A 21516-nucleotide genomic window follows, 5' to 3' on the forward strand; every position below is an offset into this window, starting at 1 on the left:
CAGAATTGATTTATTTACTAGGCCCTTCCTCAGGATCCTGCTTGGAGAGCTTACCTGAAAAGGGCATGGAGGAGGTGGGAAGGCCACAGGGGGGTTGTGGCAGTGGTCACAGTAGAGGACAGGCCTGGTAGGGGCAGTGGTGGTGGAGTGGGGAGAAGCGGATGGATTCAAGAAGTGTTCAGGTGTGTGGGGCCTGGCTTGAGCCAAGAGTTGGGATGATGCCTCCACACATCGCACACACTGTCTCTCTGCCTGACTGCACTGAAAAGTCATGGTCTATAGGGGGTTTGTTCCATGAAAGAACATGGATGGGAAGGAGAAAAAGTTTGGAGGGAAAAGAGCATTGGCTGGAAACTTGGATCATTTGTTCCGCTGGGGAGCTGTGTGACCTTGGACAGTCAGTTCACCTCTCTGGGCTTTAGCACCCTCATCTTTAAAAGGAGGGAAACATTCGATGACTTCTAAGATCCCTTGGAGAGCTATCCTTCTGTGGTTCAAAAGTTAGCTTTTAGTTATTTCTGGGTGGTTTTTCTCTAGCCATTGATGGTTACTGCTTTCATCCCATGCTAGTATCCCCTTCATTTTAGAATAGGTGGGCCATCTCCGGTGACGATATACACACAAACTTTAATATGAGCTTAAGTGAGATCCCAAGTAAAACAAACAAAAAACCAAACAAAATGAATTATCAGTAGAGTGTAACTTGTTTATGATGCTGGTGATGCATGATGGGACTTGTGTTACTACTGGGATATTTTAATAAGTTTGAACCTCTCAAGATGCAATGCTTATTTGAAATATAATCAAATCTAGGTAATCTAGGCAAGCCAGGTTAAAATGGAATTATTCTGTGTAAATTATATTTGAATTCACCCAGAACAGCTGGCTTCACAGGCAAGTTTTTACCTTGACTAGATGGTAAAAACTCACTAATTAATACTGTAGTGACTTTTAGTTTGTGATAATTCAGCTGGTGATGAGTCAGGCATATCTGTTTTTCATCATCTACAAGGAAAATGCATTAGTGTGCCTTTTATATGTTTTATAAAAAATACAATTATAAAGAAATAAGATATTAAGAGGGGCAAATTTTAAAAAATGACACTGCCCATTAACTAATTAAAAATGAATATGAGGATTGTTCTTCGTTTTGTTTTGATCACACTTACCAAGTCCTTGGCATTTAGAGATACTTCATCCCACCAGGGGGAGATAAAGTAGTATTCACAATTCAGAATTCTCCTGAACATGAACTGATCACCTCTTTCATCATAGAATGGTTCAAATCCACAAAGTCTAGAAGGACAAAAGATAGGGAATAAAATGTCTTTAAATGCCTAAATACATTTCATCAAATTTTTGTGGTAATTCAGAATTGTCCTTTTCACAGCTTCCCATTACGAACACCAGTCTACTCAGCACGAGTGTGGAACTGCCTCGTTATAATTCACTTTTGCTGTGTAAATACACATCACGCTCTCTGGAAGTAAGAATAGGTACAAAGCCGATTCAGAATTTCTACAAAGAGTTTATAATAACATCAATAACTCTGACACAAAACAATAACAATAATTGTTAACACTATTACAGGCACTATGCTAATGATTTTCTGAGGATTTCTTTTCAGCAGGAATTGAGAAGATGGACTGATTAGAAGTTCCAATTTATTACAAAGTGGAAGAATTAGGATTTTGAGAATAAACAGATTAAGAGGTAGACAGAAAAGATTTTTCAGTCATTTTTCCTCAGCTCTATTCGCTGAATTCCACCATAGAAATGAGTAAAGTATACTAGATTTCCATCCCACACCAGTTTGGATGTCAGGATGAACAAAGACAGGAGCTAAGACTACTGTCAGGAAATGACCCTTTAAAACCTGACAGAGTGAACACATGGGGCCAACAGAGATGAATGGGCTGGTGCTCCCTCAGCCCTGTGTGTGACCCTCACTTCTGTATCTCTGGAAGACCTACATTCACCCTCACTTTCCACTAGGGGGTCAGCATACAAGTGAATGGGAAAAGTGGGGGGAAAGAAATAGAAAATCATCTCCAACATCCTAAAGAGAGAGAGGAAAAGTGAGTTGCTGAAAAGAGACCACCAAAAGCCTCCACTGTAGGGGCAGCTGGGTGGCTCAGTCGGTTAAGCATCTGACTTCGGCTCAGGTCATGATCTTGTGGTTCACAAGTTTGAGCCCCGCATCTGGTTTTCTGCTGTCAGCTCAGAGCCTGGGGCCTGTTTTGGGTTCTGTGTCTCCCTCTCTCTATGCCCCTTCCCTGCTCGCGCTTGGTCTTTCTCTCTCTCTCCCTCAAAAATAAAAATATTAAAAAAATTTAAAAAAAAACCCTCCACTCTTCACGGATGGGTACAGGTTCTGAAATCACTAGGGATCAAGAGGAAACTATAAAAACAAGTCCCTACCAGGATATGAGTTGCACTGGACAAAAAATGGAGGGGAAAGGATGAACATGTTAAAAAACATTTTCTTAAATTCTTCTTTCAATCTGGTCAGGAGGGTGCAGAGCATGAAATGTTTGAGTGCTTTCTAATGCAGTGGGTTTCTAGGGAAAAGCATTTTGTCATGTCCTTTGCTCAGGGACTGTTCTATTGGGAGTCTTTGTCTCTTTTGAATATTCTGGAGCCAGCCAGGACAAGAAAGGCTTGGCAGTGCTGAGGCTCGGACCAGTGTGTCCTCTCTCACCGCAGCCAGCCATCTGCACTGAGAGTCCTGCTCCCCCATAAGGAGAGAAGGGAGCCTACGTCCACACAAGGGGGCAGCTCAGCCTTGCCTGGCCCTCCAGTGCCAGCCACAACACTAGAAAAATATAGCCTACTGTTAGTTAGTCATGGAGAAATTAGTCAACGTTCCAGGCTTGGTTTAGGAAACTCTTCTGTTTCCCCTTCTGGAAGTCTAGAAAGAAAAATTACAGTTCAGAAGGTACAGTACTCAAATGCCTTTCTTACTTCTCAAACATATCTGTAAATCTGTGCACTGATGACAGAAGTAAAAAGTTTATGTCATGTCAGCCTAAAATGCCAAAAATGGAAGAACTGTGACACAGAACAACACACACACACACACACACACACACACACACACACACACACTACAAAAAGCCTTCAGAAATGGAAATATTTGAGAATCCTGACAACGGAAGTTGCAGAGGACATTAGGGTTAGGCCAACCATGTGAATGTCTGATACAGGGGAGCTCCAGGCTGCTGGGCAGAACTGTAGGGTGGGACAGATGCAGGACAGAGTTCAAATCTCTGGCCTTATCTGAGTCTGATTCTGACCTGAGCATTGTAGTAGTTGCTTTTGTCTGACGGCACAAAGGATTTAGGTGTAAAAGGTAGAGGGACCAGAATTTCTGTGAGAAATAACAAAATGGCCTTCATTTCTAGTCTACTGTCATCCTTAGAAAATAGCAAGGTCACAGCACAAAATAGCTCAGTGGAACTTTTAATTATAGTAAAGGAGATACACAGGTCCACTGGCACAGTCTTGGAGAACTTGTCCTGGTTGCAGGGCTGTGGTGGTGGTCACAGGCTACTACTGCATACTTTGAAGCAACACCTACTAATCAATGACCTTAAGTGAACCAGGGGAAGGGGCTTTGACAGACTCTTAAAATTATTTTCAGGGCTATGATGTTTCTCCAACAATCACATTCTTCCCTCTTCGTTTTCCCTGCTCAGTGACCACATTATGGGGTTTTACTCGTTCCAAATTTCAGGTTCTCAGGGTGAATGTGATATAGCTTCCTACCTCCATCTCTGAGTTCCTATACAACCTTAATGCTTACACCCCCCCGCCCCCCATCACATTTCAGCATGAAATTGCAATTGGGTGGGCACACTGATACTTTAGGGGCAAATCTGATTCATTATTTGTGCAGTTCAGTTTTTTATTTCACATCACTGTGATATGTCACCTGCCTAATTCAGGAGCCAATACTGTCTCCTGAGTATAAAAGTGACCTCAAATGTAAGCTGAAGGAGTTCCATGATGTGGCCTCGGGAATTCGTTTTAGTGAATTAAGCACTTAGTATGGCAAAAAAATTACCTAACAGTTTTGCACTTTCGTAAGAAAAAACTATGTTTCTCTACCTCTCCAAATGCTTTTCAAGCCTTTACTATATTCTGGATACACAAAGAATTCAACACTGAAACTATCTTTTGACGTTACACAGTAGCAGACAGCTATTTAATGGGTTGCTTATTAAACTTTTTTGTTTTGGCTACTGACTACTGAATATATCCAGGTGAACATAGAGTTTACTAATTTGTTTGGGGGTACCCTAGTTACCCTCTTCCTAGTCCTTATTACCCAGATACTACACTTTCTAAGATCACTATTAAATTCAAAAACAACAATAACAACAACAATACCCAAACCTCTTTCTGCTCTGGACTGAAATGTGTCTCCCTAAAATTCATATGTTGAAGTCCTAATCCCCCAGTGCAATGGTATTTGGAGATAGAGTCTTTGGGAGGTAATTAAGGTTTGATGTGGTCATGAGGGTGGGCTAACTTCATGATGTGATTTGCGTCCTTAGAAGAAGAGATACCAAAGAGCTTACATTCTTTCTCTGCCATGTGAGGAAAGAGTTAGAGGACAGGTGTCTGCAAGTCAGGAAGAGAGCTCTCACCAGGACTGGACCTCCTGGCACTCTGATCTCAGACTTCCAGCCTCTGAAACTGTGAGAAATAAAATTCTGTTGTTTAAACCACCCAGTTTGCAGTATTTTGTCATGGCAGCCTGAGCCGATTAATATCCTCTCTTTCATACCTTCCAAAATCTCTACAGATTTGCATGGTATAGGTTCCAACAAGTAACTGTGTAGTGTCTTCTAAATGGCAACCAAATCTGCTTGTCTTAAGTTAAACTCCAGAACTCACTGACACCTTTCTTCTGCAGCCTCTCTTCAGCAGTCTTCCCAGACACTCCTCTGTCCTTGCTTACCTCCCTCATATTCCTCTGCAATTCCATCATGTCTTTGGCAAATTTCCTGAAACCCTTTGTTTATTCATAGCCAGGAGCTCAGGAATGGAGTTGGGGATACCAGAGAGCAAGAGATTAGCCCAACTTTTTTCTACCAGAGAAAAGGTTTCTCTGAGTTTAGGGTATTAAACTCAAGGTCCTTGAGGACCTAACACAAATAGAAAACAAAATTGATAGGCAAATTGCATTAAAAACATTGCTGACAAGAAATGTACCAGTCTGGAATTGTTTACGAAATTAAATAGTCACTTGCTTTTTAAAAAGCAATACTAATAACTAAATACTAAATAACTAATAACTAAATACTAATACTGTATTTTGATGAGATGCAAATAAGTAAAATAAGAGCATGTTTTTAATAGATGGACTTGAGTTTCATATTCATTCCTATCATCAAATAATGAATTGTTCTCCAAATCTGCTACACACTGCACCGCAAAATGGGACCGAGAAAAGTCCTGGACAGTGGGGCGCCTGGTGGCTCAGTCAGTTAAGCGTCTGACTCTTGATTTCCGTTCACAGTTCATGAGATTGAGTCCAGTGTTGGGCTCTGTGCTGACAGTGCAGAGCCTGCTTGTGATTTTCCCTCTCTCCCTCTCTCTCTGCCCCTCCCCTGCTCATGCTCCCTCTCTCTCTCAAAATAAATAAATAAACATTACAAAAAAAGAGAGAAAGAGAGAAGTCCTGGACAGAAGTGCCGGTTCTAAGGAAATTATAGAATAAAAAGTAATGCTTATTTTCAGAAAATTCTATCACTGGCTACATTTAGTATGTCATAGAAAATTACAAAAGTCAAAAAGTAGTCTTGCTTTTTATGAGGACTATCAGTACCTAGAAAATATTACAGCAAAGGCAAATAGAACACATAGAGGTTGCTTTTCTTCACTTACAAGATGTAGGTGATTATTCCCACAGACCACATGTCCACCTCAGGTCCATAGGCACAGCCTCTAAGGATTTCAGGTGCTGCAGAAAGAATGAATATTGTGTTAAATGGGAGTTTAAATTTAACATTTACATCTCAATAACAAGCAACAGGTAAGAAATTAATTAACACAAAGTTCAGAACAGTTTTGTAACCAATTTTGTCTCCCCAAACCAGTGTGAGACTACAAACCCTCATGTCTACTTTAATGGGAGAAATCAAAGTCTTTCTGTGTTTGGGGTGCATAAAAATAAAGGTATTAACTTTAATATTCTACATCAGAACATTCATTCGAATCAGACAGAACTGCATCTCTGCTATAAAAGATCCCTTACTTCAGAGGGAGCTTTGTAGGTAGAAAAGGAACACAAATTTAGCATAATAAGGGGAAAAATGCAAGTTATGCTACCTTGAGATCTAGACCTTCTTGGGAGCATGGGGCATCCATGCAAACCTGTATTTGACAGCATGCAGGGCAGGGACCAGGGCAGGGACCTAGGCGGACAGTGGGAAGGACTGGGAAGTCTCTATGCTGGAAGGTTGGAACAGGTGTTAGAAGGGGCCCGGCACATGTCTTAGTACTGACAACTACATGTAGGTTCCCAGAGAGCAGCTGTCCCCAGTTTGGGATTATGAACTGAGAAAGGGATCTTCTCCGTGCACAATGAGCCTGATCCTATTAGCCCTGCCCACCATGGTGAAAATGGAAGGTCTTCTCAGCCGTCAAACGGCCCTGTAGTATAGAATGAGGAGATCTTTTCTGTTTTTATTATCTTAGAGCTGTGAAAATGGAGAGTTAACTGCGTCCAACTGCTTGCACCAAGAATTGGAGGTGTTATTTGTTTGCCTAACAAAGGAAGAAAAGGAGAAGTGAGAGTTTTACAATCCATGCAGAAATAAGGCTCGGGCCTCTAGCCCCAGAGTGGCCTATAGCCTCAGTGTTCCCATTTTGAACAAAAGTGCTGTAGATGTCAGTGGGGTCTCTGAGGGAGGAGCTGACCAATCAATGTTGAGAGGTCCTTGAGGGAGGCTTTGGGAATGGGGGCACCACCCTCCTCCTTCCAGCAGGGGGCAGGAGAGCAAGGGAGCTGGATCCCCGGTCTGCAGGCTGAAAATGTCATATTCAGAGTAGGTCATTAAAGTGAGCCCTGGAAGGCTGCTATCCTCCTGGAACTCTGAATTTGACTTAGAGGAAGGAACACAGAGGATTTTCCACTGATGTCTTCCCATACTACCCCCCTCCCCCATCCTTTTGCAATCAGGATATTCTCTTCTCTGCACAAACTGTGTTACATAAAATACAAGAGATGAAGAGCCCATACGGTGAAACAAGAGTGTGCAATGTAACACTCCAAGCAGCAATTCAGCAAGATGCACCCTTTAAAGAATGGTGTCTGGGGCCAGGAAGTTTTTCTCATCTATAGGCATATTATTCCTAGAAAATTTTCCTCTTAGAATTTAATTAACATAATTAAGAAAAAAGCACGCTCGTTGCCAACACCATTCACTCCTTCAGGTTAGCTTTCGTTTTCCAGGGCAATCTGTACCCCACACATGGTTCCTTTGGGCCTCAACACTGAGCGCCCACTTGCAAATGCCTTGCTCATCAGGGTTCAGAGGAAACTCTGGTCAGGCTGCCTCTTCCAGGAGGGCCGCTGTGCTGTCTGTGTCACTGGGAGCTGTTCCAGTCAGGGAGCTGAATGCACTCACATTTAGTAGGATTAGCCCTTCCCCACTCAGGTCTTCCCATCAGTGAAGTGCTGTCAAGTCCCACACTGACATTTAGACATACAGAAATCTGTTGGGGAGAGTCCTTTACATTTTCTGGGACTCGTTTTTACCTCTAAAACCTAAGTGAATTGGATTAGCTAATTTCCAAGTACTCTTGAGTTTGAAGCTACTAGCCACTGTGATATTAGTAGAGGGGTTGTTACTGCCAATTTAAGCAAGAAGAGAGGACAGGTACTCCACTGAATTCCCGTTCCTCTGCCGGAGTGTCAACTGTGTATGCTGGCCCCGGGCGTACCTATCCTATTGGCTCCAGGGCTCTCAAGCCTCCCTTCGGTGCTGTCCAGAGGTGAACACCCTGTCGCAGAGGTCAGGTGGTTTTTCTGGCCATTCTTGATAGCTCCCAGGTAAGGGCCCAAATGAAGTGAATACCATGGAACAAGACTCTTTCTGAATCCACTTTTTAGGGCATCTGGTTTTCTTACCTGACCTGGTAATATCTGACCTCCCCTCACAGCACAGGGTGCAACCTTACCCTCCAGAGGCAACTTAGTTCCTTGTAAGGCGGTAGGCTGCAATGTGGGCAATCCCCTGGTGTGAAACACTAAACTTTCCATGGTGAGGTTAACTGAGACAAAAGGAATATAGAATGTTTTTGCCCTCCATAATAAATTTCTCTTAAAAAGAATTTATAATATTTACTAATCAGAATACAAAACTTAGGTGAAACAAACCCTAAGCATCTAGATACAATCAGATCCCATTCACAGAAACCTTTAAATATTTTCACAGTTGCTAGTTATCATAACCTTGACTTCAGGACCAGCAGAATATACTCTTGTAATCTGTCTGAACCCTTTCCAAGAGCCAGAAGCTTTCCAGAATACATTTCAAGCTCCAGCATACCAGCGCTACAGGTCTCCTAGGTATCAAATGTCCTTGCGGTGGATTCTACAAATTTGTGATTTTATTAAGGAGGGAAATACTTGACTACTTCCAACTTGGTTCAGGAAAAGACATCAGCCCACCTTTTAATGCTATAAGCACTTCCAGGTGTCCTACATATCTTTTCACCTCACTGCCCAAACAAACAAGTCAAAAAAATACAGTAAGGGAGAAAATCATTTCAAGGTGTGATCCAGTTTTTAAAAATGTGTTTAAAATAATTTAGAATCCTCTTCTCTAAAAAAGTCAATAATCCTTTATTGATTTCTCTGGATGTCTTCTAAGCGGATGCAAGTTTTGTGCCACTTCGTAAGCTTATCATTCGTGTTATTGCTCATTAACGCTAAATGCTACAGAGCTCATACTCCAATCTCCAACACAGAATAATTGTGGTAAATGGTCTTAGAATTGCCAAGATACCAGCCTTCACTTTTTTAAAAAGCAATTTTAACTGAATATCAAAATTATATTAAAAATTCAAACTTTATGATATTTATTTACCAACATACCACTTAGACCTCAGAGTGTTGCTTTTTCGATAAGATCATGGTACCATTAAAACTTCTAGAGACTGAGGGTCCATCTACAGACTGGGATGAATTTCAGTTTATTAAATAAACTCACTGTTACTAGTTCTCGAAATGGTCCCACATAAAAAGTATGAGGTATGCCCTATGACACTCTGACAGGGGCCACTGAGGCTAACTTTCCCCTCTTTTTCTAAAGCCCTAGGAGAAAAGTAGAGGGATGATTTTGGTCATGGATTGCACCTTCATTTTGTCAATTCCTTCCTACCTATTGAGTTAAGACCACACATTGGCATTCTTTAGCAGAAGACTTTTTTCAAACTACTGTTAACTCTTCTGAGAAAGACAAATCCCAGGGAGACTAAGATGAGTGAAATCCACATGTTCATTCATTCACTCATTAAACAAACCATGAACTATTTATTAAGTACCTGCTGTATGATGGGCACTATGTTAGATGGTGTTGGGGGAGCAATGGGGAGTTCCAGAGAACACGTCTCTGCCACCATGGAGCTTACAGTTTGGTGGGGGAGGTAGGCATTGATCAAGAAAGCCACATGAAGAAACACAAAGTGGTAACTGTAAGTGCTTGGATGGAGGGTGTCTCCAATAGAGGGCTGACCTGGTGAGAAAGATCAAGGAAGGTGAGTAGAGAAAGCAAAGTTTAAAGTGAGATGTGAAAGACTGGAGAAGTTAACCAGGCAAAGGGGGAGAGGGCAGTGGTTGAGGAAAGAGAGTGAAGCGGGTTGGGTGGAGCTGCCACACATGCAGAGACTTTGTGGCTGGCAGGAGCGGGCAGGAGCGAGGGTGCCCAAGGAGCTGAGTGTGGCTGGAGCACAGCCCTGGGCACAGTGAAGTCCCTGTGAGATGAGCCCCTGTGAGGCAGAGGCCAGACTACAGATTCCAGGACATGAGGGCTTCTGTTTGTTTATTTGTTCTTAAATTCTCTCCTATGCTTTTGTTTTAGTGATTCAAAACACAGAGGAACAAATCTGTTTTCATCTTAAAGCCTGAATCTGACTTTACAGAATTCCACCCCCTCCTACAGCTGAGGGAGAGCCACTGTGGAGCTTTTCACTGTACAGTCTTGTCTTGAATTGAGTTTTCTTTAGAGCACAAGTCTTCAGCATCTAGAAGTCTCTCTACACTTTGCCTCTGAGGAGTGAGCACTGAGGAAGGGATTTATCTACCAGAAGGAGAAGAGCAGTGTTTGGAAATTCTCTCCCCTTGTTGCTCTTAACATGGTGAGGAACCCAGAGGAGAATACACTCCAGGCAGCTTCCTACAGGCAGCTGGGCAGACCCTACTCTGTGCTTTCCTCAGCACCTGTACCATGTGTGGTCCTTTGTCAGGGTGTCACAGATATTTGGTGAGAACGGGGCACAACATTTAAGCCCTGTCAAGTGCAATTTTTGCTTTGACAACAGAGAAGACAGGTCATGTCCCGGCGCCATTTTGCTTAGTGTTGTAACAAAGGGGTGAATCAGACTGGGATACAGTTGACATGTTTCCAGAAGGAGTTGCCTCTGGCTAGGAGCAGCCTTACCAGTTTACTACAGTGACTCTCAGAATACTACTGATTCCATACATGCCATGGTGTGAGAGGTTGAGAAGGGCTGAGGAGGCATGTGGGGCCTCCGTCACTTTGGGTATCTATGACTTGTAGTGTAGAGCAAGAAAGAAGTTTGAAGGATATTTTAAAACTCAAGGGATACACTTCATGACCTAACTCATCTTTTCCATTTTCCTGGGCTCTTGATCTTTTACACTACAAACATCAGTCAATCCATCTCTCACGTAGTATTTTTTCATTAAAGCTGTTTAAATAAGTCTTCCTTGCCACACGAATTGCATGATACTTCTCTTTGTATAAATCTTATAAATGGGTGAAGAAAGATAGCCTGTTTATTTTCCCCATCTTACTTTTTATTTTTTAAATAATACCCCAAAGAGGAAATCAAGTATTTGAGAACACCTAAGTACTTTCAGAAGAGGAAAAAATAAACACAACCTATTTTTATTACCCTGGGAAAGTTTTATGTCTATGAAATTCACTTTTCTATGATCCCACAGAGCCCTCCCATCTTAGAGCAATCACTATTTGTTCCGAATCTTAATCAGACTGAGTCTCCTGCTCACTTCAAAGCTGTGATGGATGCAGGCCCAGGGACAGCAAAGAGGTATTCATTCTTGAAAAGCTGCCTCTACAAGGAGGTGGAGTATCAATAAATAAACTGAACTCGTCCTAATATTAACATCATGCAAGAGTCTCTTTTGGATATGGAGATACAGATATAAAGTGATGGACACGGACTTCGAACTCTGTTAAGTATGGCAAATACCATGTTTTTCTCTAATGGAGCTATAAATCTTATTGTAATTATCACTAATAATTCTCTCAAAATATTTTTATTTTGTGCATATCCTATCTGTGACAACATTCTAAATGGAACACTCTGTGGGTGTTCAGGGCCCAAAGAATACATTTTAAGCAAGTCTCCTTCCCACTTGCCATCAGTCACCCTTCCTATGACCACTTCTCCCCTGCATTCCGCCCTCACATGGGTAATAATAGAGCTGAGTCCTTAGCACAGTGAGTTCTCTGGCACAGCTGGTTCTGTTCCTTAGGTAGTCATTTACAGTTACAAAAGAGGGAAGGACAGAGAATGATTTATGGTATGGGGACGCAGAAGTTAAGGATGACCAGCACATTAAAAGGCTGTTTCTAAGCCAAAGAGAACATGAAAAGTAGGAGGAAGGACAATCTCTTCAGACTCAATTTTATAAGCCGTCTCAGGTGAGAATATATTTGGTTAACTTGGATTAAATGAAGCGCTTGCCATAATCCTCAACATAGTTTACACATATAAAATATATATAGACAGACCGTGAAGTAATATTATGAATGTCAAATACTATGTATCTGCTGGGTGATGCAGAAATGAGCAACACTCTGTCTCCTCTCCCCTTGCTCCCCTGAATCCTGAGACACGGGTCAGTAGTCAGCCTCTGGGACCATTTCCCGAGCCAGGGAGGCAGTCCCTCCTTCTGCTGATAGCTTTAGATGCTAGAACACTGTTGTGTATATTGTGCCCCATATCTGTGCCTTGCAGCACCCATTCGTAATTCCTAATTCTGTCCAGTGATGCTTCCTCCACTATCTGATGTTCTATGAATAATAAACATGGTTTCTTCTCTCTGGCCTCTACTGGTGATGTTGCCCCAGGATCAGTCTGGGTTGTTTCTTCTTTTTCCCTGGAGTCTCATGACTTTCCATAACATCTATATGGTGACAGAGCCCCCATTTATATCAACAGACATGACCCTGCTCCTGAACCTCAAACATATATACCCTCTGCCCACATGTCATCTCCACCTGGATATCTAACAGGCATCTCAAAATCAACGAGCTCCAACCCCGTTGCTCCTCAAGTCCTCCCTATCTCAGTAAATGTGAACTCTATCCTGCCAACTGGAGCTCTTTGGTCCCCCTCCTACCTATTATTTCTCCCCTTATCATTGCACTTCACTCAACTGTGTCCTTCTTCAACCTATAGACACCCAGCTGTGTTCCTGCCTCAGGGTTGGTGTGCTCTGTCCCCTCCACCTGGAATGTTCTTTCCATAGAATCTGCATGGCTTGCTCTCTCCCTGCCTCTTCCAAATCTTTGCTCTTCTGCTCCCTCATGAGTGAAGCCTTCCCTGGTCAGCCTGTCCCAACACTTTCTATCCTCTTTCCCAACTCTATAGGAATGATCACCTTTCTATATATTGACACAATCATTCTCTTTATTATTTGCCTTCTCTCACTAAAATGTACCACCGTTAAAGAAGAGATCTTGTTTGTTTGTTTGATTGATTGTTATATCCCTAACACCTAGAATAGTGCCTGGTGCATAGTAGGAGCTCAGTAAATAATTTATTAAATGAAAAAAGAATTGAATAGGTACATAACTAAAGTTCCACAGAATACACTTTGTCTAGGTCAGTACCAGATCAATACAAATACCCCGAGAAGCTCATTTTCCTCTAGATTTAAAACTTCCAAGACAGCCTGCATTCCACCAGCAGAGTCCCTGTCATCTGCAAGGTCAAGACCAAGATAAGCTACGGCCTTTCCTCACCTCTCGTGTATCTATCCCCAGCCCCACTTTTTCCTTTACCTGGCATGTGCTCATACGGATCAAGCATTGCAAGCGTGCCTGGGACAGTCATATGGTGGCTGCAGACACAGCCTATCTTAGGGAGAAAGAAGGGCCATGGTCAGCAATGGGAGATGGACCTAGGCACTCCTTACTCACCTGCTGAGCATTCTCTGCTTGCTTCTTCTCACATCCCCTGCTCTTGCCCATCGTCCACTAACCCCACAGGAGCCCCGTGTACACACATCAGCCCATCAAGCATGTTATAGGCCGTGCAACTGACATTTTACTATGTACTCTTCTGTTTTCTCTTAAGTTCACTGTAAAAAGAAAGTCACCATAGTGGGTATTTAATTAGGTCTCAGGTGAGATCATCCCTTAGCCAGTTAGATTACCAACATAATCTGACACTCTTGTTATTTCACCTTAGCTATTTAGTCCTCTAGAAATGAACAAAATACATCTTTTATGAAACTATTCTGAAAGCTTATATTTTAGATAATTATATTTCCTTCTACTACATTAAATTTTCCTACATTGGTCATATTAGTATGTGTTCATGTAGACAGAAATCCCTTCTGTCTGACTCTAGGCTATTGAGAAATTATCTTTAATTTTGGTATAGTGAACATAATAAATTATTTCTTTAAAATATAACAATGCAGAAACAACACAGGATTATCACTCCAATGGGACTCTGGCAAATGCCAAGAGAAAATCAATTCTGAAGAGCTTCTAGACCCTGCAAATTGAATTTGGATAGACGGGCAGAAATATGAACCATGAACATACATAGTTTAATTAACTAAGCTTATGAGTAAATTAGAAATCAGTATTATACAGAAATACTCTTTTACCTAACCCTTTACCATATTGTTTTCTTTTCTACTCTCACAGCTTTACTTGTTTTTGTGACTGGCATTGATAGGCTGAACACCCGCAGGCTTCCAGTCTTAAATAGTTAAACCAGTCAAGACATTTGGTAGTAATATTGCATACGTTGTGGCCTATTTATCGGGAGCCATGACCTAATGGATTTTTTTTTTTTTCTGAGACCTATTTCTTTTCGCAATAACAAGATGTGGAGAATCTCTTCACGGCTATTTCAGAACACTAGTCATTGATTTCATTTATCTGGATCACAGATTTTAATTTTCTGGCCTGGAGTTTATTTTCCACTGGGCACACTTCCCAGGAAATAATGAGTATTTGCTTAAACATACAGCATCTGTGATTTTTCTTTTGCAATTCACTTATAGGAGAACCCTCTGTTATTAATAGCCTAGGGCAAAGGTTCTATGAATGAGACTGAATGGATGGCTTTTCACTTTTGTATTTCCTGACAAATGACAGATGGTGTAATATAAACACCCACTCCCTCAAAAGATGTAACTGAAAAAGCCTTCCATTAAAGGTAGACACTAGACCCCGTGTACATGAGGAGAACTGACCTGGAGTGTAATCACCCTTCCAATGAGCAAGAAAACAAGCTCACACGTCTCCTCTCTGTCAACTGAAGGGGCCTCAGATACCTTTTCAAGTTAAAACTAAAGTCTGTGTGTAAAGTCATGGTTTCTGTAGGACGACGGTGATTCCCACCAGTCTCATTTCCAACTCATTGTATAAATGGGCAATTTCCTCCCCACCTAGGTACTCTCAGAAGGGACACGCCAAACTGATGATGGCACTTACATGTATTGCAGGGAGGAAAGGCTAGAACTGAGTGAACCTCAAAGGGGCTTCAGCCTTGCCTATAAAGTCTAATTGTTTCATTACTATATGTTATTATCATTCACTATTATATTAACTAAAAAAAAACAAAAACAAAAACGTTTAAACTCTGCATCTTGCCTCTTCTCTAGGCCATCCACTTCCTGTGCCCTGGGTGTGACTGCGACCTTGTTTTCCCTAACTCAGCCTTTCCAGTGTTTTTTGTGTTACTATACACAGGTGTATCCTTAAAATCCTGTCCCTAACCTCTAGGCGGGGGTCGGGGTGGGGTGGGGGAAGGGATAGTAAGTGAGAGTAGTGTGGGTACTTTTGGCAGGGGGGAATAGTAAGTGGAAAATAAGCCTCCATTATTAGATGGCATTATCTGTAAGAAGGGTCTGTTTATGGCAAGGACAAGACTCTGAACTAGTATTTTTATTATCATTTTATATTAAAAAAATGATTGGATGTAGGAACAGATCGAATACATCATTCTGAGAAGCTGTTTACGGGAGTGACAGCATTCTGTGTGTACATTTCTGACATCAGAGGGACAGGAAAGAGAATTTATAATCACTTTCTAATTTGTCTTCTTTTCTCTCCCTTTTTTCCCTCAAAACCATCTGTCATAATGACATTGTCGAGATATTTGTAAGATACAGATTTGATTTTAAAATATAATTGCCCTGATTAAGAACCTTTGCTCAATCACTACTATTTACCAAAGCAAATCTGAATTCCTTAGCCTGATGTATAGGTTATTTAAAAATATGGTCCATTGTATCTTTCCAAGTCCAACTATATCTATACTGCAGTTGTGCAAAGTGCCAAAGTAACCAACAGTCCCTGAATCTGCCAGATGCTACCACTCCTCTATGATTTTTCTCTTCCTTTGCCTACTTGCAAAGAATGCCTTGTGGCTACCTCTTCACTTGTTGAACTCCTATCCAACCTTCAGAGTCCAGCTCAAATATTAGGGAAGATTAATTGTTCCCTCCCCTCTGAATACCTAGGCCTTTAGCTTGGATAAAACTACAACTTATCAACACAAACTGATTTATTGTGTATGGGTATTTTTTCTTTAATAGCCCATGAAATCCTTAAAGGACAAGACCATATGGTGTTCACTCTTGAATCTCAGAGCCTCTTAGACATTCAATGTTCATTTTATCAATGAATGAATCATTCACTCATAGAATGGCTATTCTGTCACGCTGCAGGAAAGAGCTGCTCTTATCACTATTATCAAAGCCATTAAAAGGATGCTGCTATCTCTTAGTCACAGAAGGGACCCTTAGAGATGGCTACTGTAAGTTCTTCCTGATCTTCCCATTTCAGGGCTGCTAGTTCTCAGAAAAATGCTCCAACCTACCTACCTCCTAGGAATACTCAGTATTTGTACTTAGATAATGATTACTAAATTGCCCATCAGCTTTCTTCTTTTGGGAAATCCTTACTTTGTTTTATCATTCTTTTGTCAATTCTCTTTCAATGCTACTTTTGATTGGTCAGCAGTTAATACTCACAAATGGGCAATCCCATTTGGCACATGGTACAAAATTCGGGGTTCTTTTTTTATCTTTATGGCCTTGGAGATCGGGAGGCATGAAAGAAATATAGGAGGATGACAAGGACACATGAATTAGAGAAAGGGGAAATATCTATGGCACCATTAGATGTCATGGACAGGTTGTCGGCTAACGGTTCTAAGGAAAATAAAATATACATAAATATACATAAATATATATCTATATCTATATATCTATATCTATATCTATATAAATTATATATGTAAAACAAGAGGATGTCTATAGGGAACATGGTATACTTTAATAGTTTTTTTTTTCCCCCCCCTGGTAATGGGAATCTTACTCAAGTTTGTGCTAGAGATAGTGAGCGGTCTAATGAAATACTTATGCTTAGTAACAGAATGCTGAATTCATTTGGGGCAGCAACATGTCCAGCCAAAAGACTCACTCTGGTAGTATGGAGGCTGTAACCAAGTACTGGCCAATAAGATAGAAGTGGAAGTGATGTGGAGCTTTAGCAAGTCTATTTAACAATGAAAAGGTACACCCTTTTTTCTCCCCTTCCCCCCTTCCTGTCACAGAGAATGTGGATGTAATGACTGATTTCAAGCAGCCATTTTGGACTGTGAGGAAGCATGCTAAAGAACGGTAGAGCAAGACAGAAAAGGCCTGGACCCCTGGCACTGAGATCCACAGAGCCTTACCTGGAGAACCCACCAGGATTGCCTTTCACTAGACTTTTAACATGAGAGAAATCAACTTCTATCTTTCATAAGCCACAGTTACTTGGAGATTTCTGAATTTACTCCTAATTGGTAGACTACTCTTGCCAAGGAGTTAAAGGTCCAGAACAAGAATATTTGGCACAATGTAAAGATTTAATAGAAAGACAGGTATACTTAATTCTGTGTAATTACTGGGTCTATGAACAATTGAGCTACAAGGACATAATATTTTAGATTCAGTAGGGAAATTAGGTAAAAACAAAATAATAAAAAGTTTATTGTGAATATGTGAATTCCATATGTGAATATGGAAACATGGAGAAAGATGAGGAAGAATTCATAAGGCTATTAATACTGATTACACATACTTGGATTTTTACTTCCTGCAATGACCGAGTAATACTTTTGAGGTTTAAAAAACTAAAAACAAAACAAAACAAAACAAAAACATTTTAAGATGTAAATAATAACTGATAAATATTTCTATGAAGGAAAATTATATTGATTTATCTATATTGGCTTTTTTGAAGAGGGAATTGTATAAATCTGTTTTTAGGCTCTTGGATACCTAGATTCTCATCTCTGACCCACTAACAAGTAGATGTGGAATCTTGGGGAAGTCATACTCTAGAACTCAAAATGAGAAAGTTAGCAAATGAACTTTAAAGCTTCTTCTAGCACTAAAATTCTGTGAATTCAATCATATATTTGCTTCAGTGGATATCTAACTGTACCTTCTATAGTCTGATGTGCATGAATTCAAACATTGTTAAAATAAGTTAGTTACGTGGTTGTTAGGAGTGAGGACTGTCACACAGTCCATCTCTAGAGACTGGGGGACTCTGGCGGGGCAACCCCACCTGAAGCCTTTATCTTAATAAGGCTAGGCGAGTGCCATCAATGAGGACTAGGGACTACCCCAATCTCACTGTTATCCTATACGCCCTTTGAATTAATGACACACTCCCTCCTCACCCACCCTCCCAAGTAAAAGCAAACAAGGAAAGTGACAGGAGGACTCATGGCTCTATTTCCAACCACAAATAAGGTTGTTTCCCTGCCCTCTTTCTTGATGATTGTCCTTCTGCTTCGAAGTGGGTTCAAGAGTAGCTACTGCCCAGGAGACAGGTGCAGAGCACCCAGTCCTTTTTCCTAGGGCTCCTTCTTTCCCTGCTTTTCTAAGAAGGGGGCCCTAAAACCAACATCATTGAGCCCCTCATGTAGAACAAGAGGTGGTCTAAGTATCATTTATACACGCCTTCCTCATGGAGACTCACATCACATTGTAAGCATTTTAAATAGAGATATTAGGAGTTAGAAAATTAGATCATGAAGTAAAAATCGATTTCAAATAACAATAAAAGTAAATATCAGTATTAAAGAGCATACCGCAGTACCCTGGGGTTCCACACACTGTCTTCATGAGCACTTGATGTTCCACAATTTTAGAGAGTCCAAAATCAGCTAACAACACAAGAGAAACATTTAATGAAACAAGTCTTTTCTTAGCTTTTATAAGATGACAGAATATTTCTGTTATTCAAAATAAAACAGATTTATTTGTTTTTGTATTTGATGACGGATGGATATGTAGAAGGGGACCAGTCACATGGGAGAGGGAACTAAAAAAATAAAATAAAATAAAATAAAATAATAATAATTATACCAATTCAAGTCTTGCTCTAAATTTGAGAAAAACATGACTCCCAAATACATTTTATGCTCTATAATCCCTAGTGTTTAGCAAATAAGCTCTTTTTTCTTGAAGTAATAGTTGCAATAGATACATTTTGTCTAATATTAATTCTGAGATTTATAAACAGTAACTCTAAAGTATAATATGGTGATATAGAATTAGTAATCCCTTGGACAAAATCAAAATAAAAAATTAGGTTTTCATGAATGTCAAAGAAATTAACAGAAATATCAAAACATTTATTCTGCTTCAAAATAATGCCATTCTTTAGTATATTTGATGGATAAGGATTTACTCTCATATGAGAGATATAACACTTTTTTTGGGCAAAAGTTCTTTTTATTTATTCCTCAGAATATTACCTAGATAAAACACTACCAAAGTTGCTACCATTATGGTCTGTTTGCTGGGCTACATCTCTCTCACTCAGGAAACATCAGGAAACCATTCAAGGCCACTCTTCAAGAGAGGCAGGTGCAGAATTGATGCCATTTTAGACTTCAAAGATAAACCCACATTTCCACGGAGGTGCTGATCCTTATCAGGGAAAGCAGCAGGAAGTCCTTCAGAAAGAAAGCCTCTCCTGTCTAAATTAGTATCTATCCATCCATTTAAAGAAATTTCTTTAAGGATAAAATCTTTGAAAGTGATGTCAAAGGAAATGGAAGTCTCCCCGCCGTTCACTGCCTTTCAGGAGTGATTATAAGAACAGGACGGCTGCCTAGCAGGCTTTTGGTATTTTTTTCTTTGAGTTCTTGCATTCATAAAGCACATCATGTTGTCTGAGCTCTTCTATGATATGTATAACTTAATTTTCAAAGATGTTAACACTTCTAATGCAGTGAACTGATCAGATTAACATTACACAGGCCAGCACCAGAAGAGCAATGTCCTTCACAGGACTTAATGCAGATCTACTAAAGGAGGATTCATATAAAATAAATTTTATTATTATTATTTGCAAATGAAGATATGCTTTGGAAAGTAGCATTTAACATATGTATATTTTTTTTCTAAAATGCTGATTTAAGGAACCCTTTGAACAGATGGGAGTTTCACAAAGTTCATCTTTGTAGTTCTTCAAAATGCTTACTGGTAGAAAAAACAAGGTTTCCAAAGTCAAATAAGGTTTGGGAAAAACCTCACAGTACACTAATTTAGATGTCAGTTTACACATTAGCATTTTTAAAGTTCTGGGAAGTCCTGCAAAAATAAAAAATCGTGTTTAAGTTGGCATTTCCTACCTTATTTGACCAACCTTAGCACTTCCACAAACAACTCCCATTTCCCACAAAGGGAATTACAGTAGTTACCCCTGTTCACTCAGCTGAGGAACCAGTGTTCTGTGGAGTGTACTTTGGGAAATACAGATCTCAATTTTCTCTGTTCACATAAACAAGTGACTCAGACCCTAAATTCAAGAATATGTACTAAGCATTTTGTGTCAAAGTTCTTGAATATCTAAAATTAAGCTCCAACTGAGTTGTGGAATACAAAGTAACAAAAAAAGAAGTGTTATGTTATCTGTGATTTTCTTCTCTATAAACTTATCTACAAAATACACCATCACCCCCTGGAGTCCCTGCCATTTCTACAAACTACGTTTCCTTTGTGTTCAGCACTGGAGCACCTCCTAGGTACTGATTCCAGAAAGAACACAAACTTCCAAAATAATGCATTATTCCTTTATAGACACCAAATATTCAAGGAAATTAAATGCAGGCAAAACCGGATGGAGCAGTATTTAAAAATTCCATGAAATAAATTTCTTCTACTCTGGGAAAGGAGTCATGAGACATTAGGAAATGTCCTCACCGATTTTGAGGGGTGCATCTGGGGCTGGAGTTGCATAGAGAAGATTCTCTGGTTTGAGATCACGATGGACAATCCCATTTTCATGTAGGTACTAAATAGGGAAAATAATGAAGTAACATTACAGTAATTGTACTTAATGGTTCCAACATTCATGTTTAATCTTTTCAGAATTAGAATTATCTTTACTAAGTCATGTGATTCGACAACACACATATATGATGATTTTAAAAATAAACACCATAAAGGAAAACATGTTTATACTATACATAATTCAAGAACAGCTGACAGTTACTTGAAAGTGAAATGAATTTTAAAGTGTATAAAACCAACTGCCAGAAATAAAATATTTACTCCTCAGAGAATATTAGTTGTAGCTCTCTTTATGCATATTACCATATCAGTTCAAATCTAATTATTATTATAATAAGTCAAGGTTCTATGTATTGAAGTCTGTCTGGTTTATATCTGAAAAGCATAATTGTATGTGTCATCTCAGAAGCTCACAACCACAGCAAAGACTTACTAATTATTGCTTGAACAGACATTTAGATGTGAGTAATTATTATAGAAGACTATCCTTAATATGATAAATATTGCTTAAAGATGATGAATGCTCTCATAGGCTCTTCTGAAGATTAGTAAATCCAGCTATCAATATAGAGTGGTATATTGGAGACGACATTAAATTAAAGATCACCTCTAGCAATTCCACTAATTTTATTATATTTTAAATTATTTCGTAAATTATGTGTTATCACACATGTAACATA

The 21516-nt window shown here is 40.0% G+C and overlaps 1 protein-coding gene across 1 annotated transcript in view; it reads right to left on the reverse strand.

Annotated features, from left to right (window-relative positions):
* The window catches only part of CAMK4 (calcium/calmodulin dependent protein kinase IV), a 224946-nt gene that overhangs the window by 10260 nt on the left and 193170 nt on the right, over window positions 1-21516 (reverse strand). Inside the window, exons 7-10 of the mRNA XM_078447513.2 lie at window positions 20747-20837; window positions 18625-18699; window positions 5896-5971; window positions 1170-1296 (exon numbers count right to left, since the gene is read on the reverse strand). Of these exons, the coding sequence (XP_078303639.1) occupies window positions 1170-1296; window positions 5896-5971; window positions 18625-18699; window positions 20747-20837 (369 nt within the window). The remainder of the gene's footprint in view (window positions 1-1169; window positions 1297-5895; window positions 5972-18624; window positions 18700-20746; window positions 20838-21516) is intronic.

Source organism: Panthera onca, chromosome A1 (genome assembly GCF_046562875.1).
Source record: "Panthera onca isolate mPanOnc1 chromosome A1, mPanOnc1 haplotype 2, whole genome shotgun sequence".
Taxonomy (NCBI): Eukaryota; Metazoa; Chordata; class Mammalia; order Carnivora; family Felidae; genus Panthera; species Panthera onca.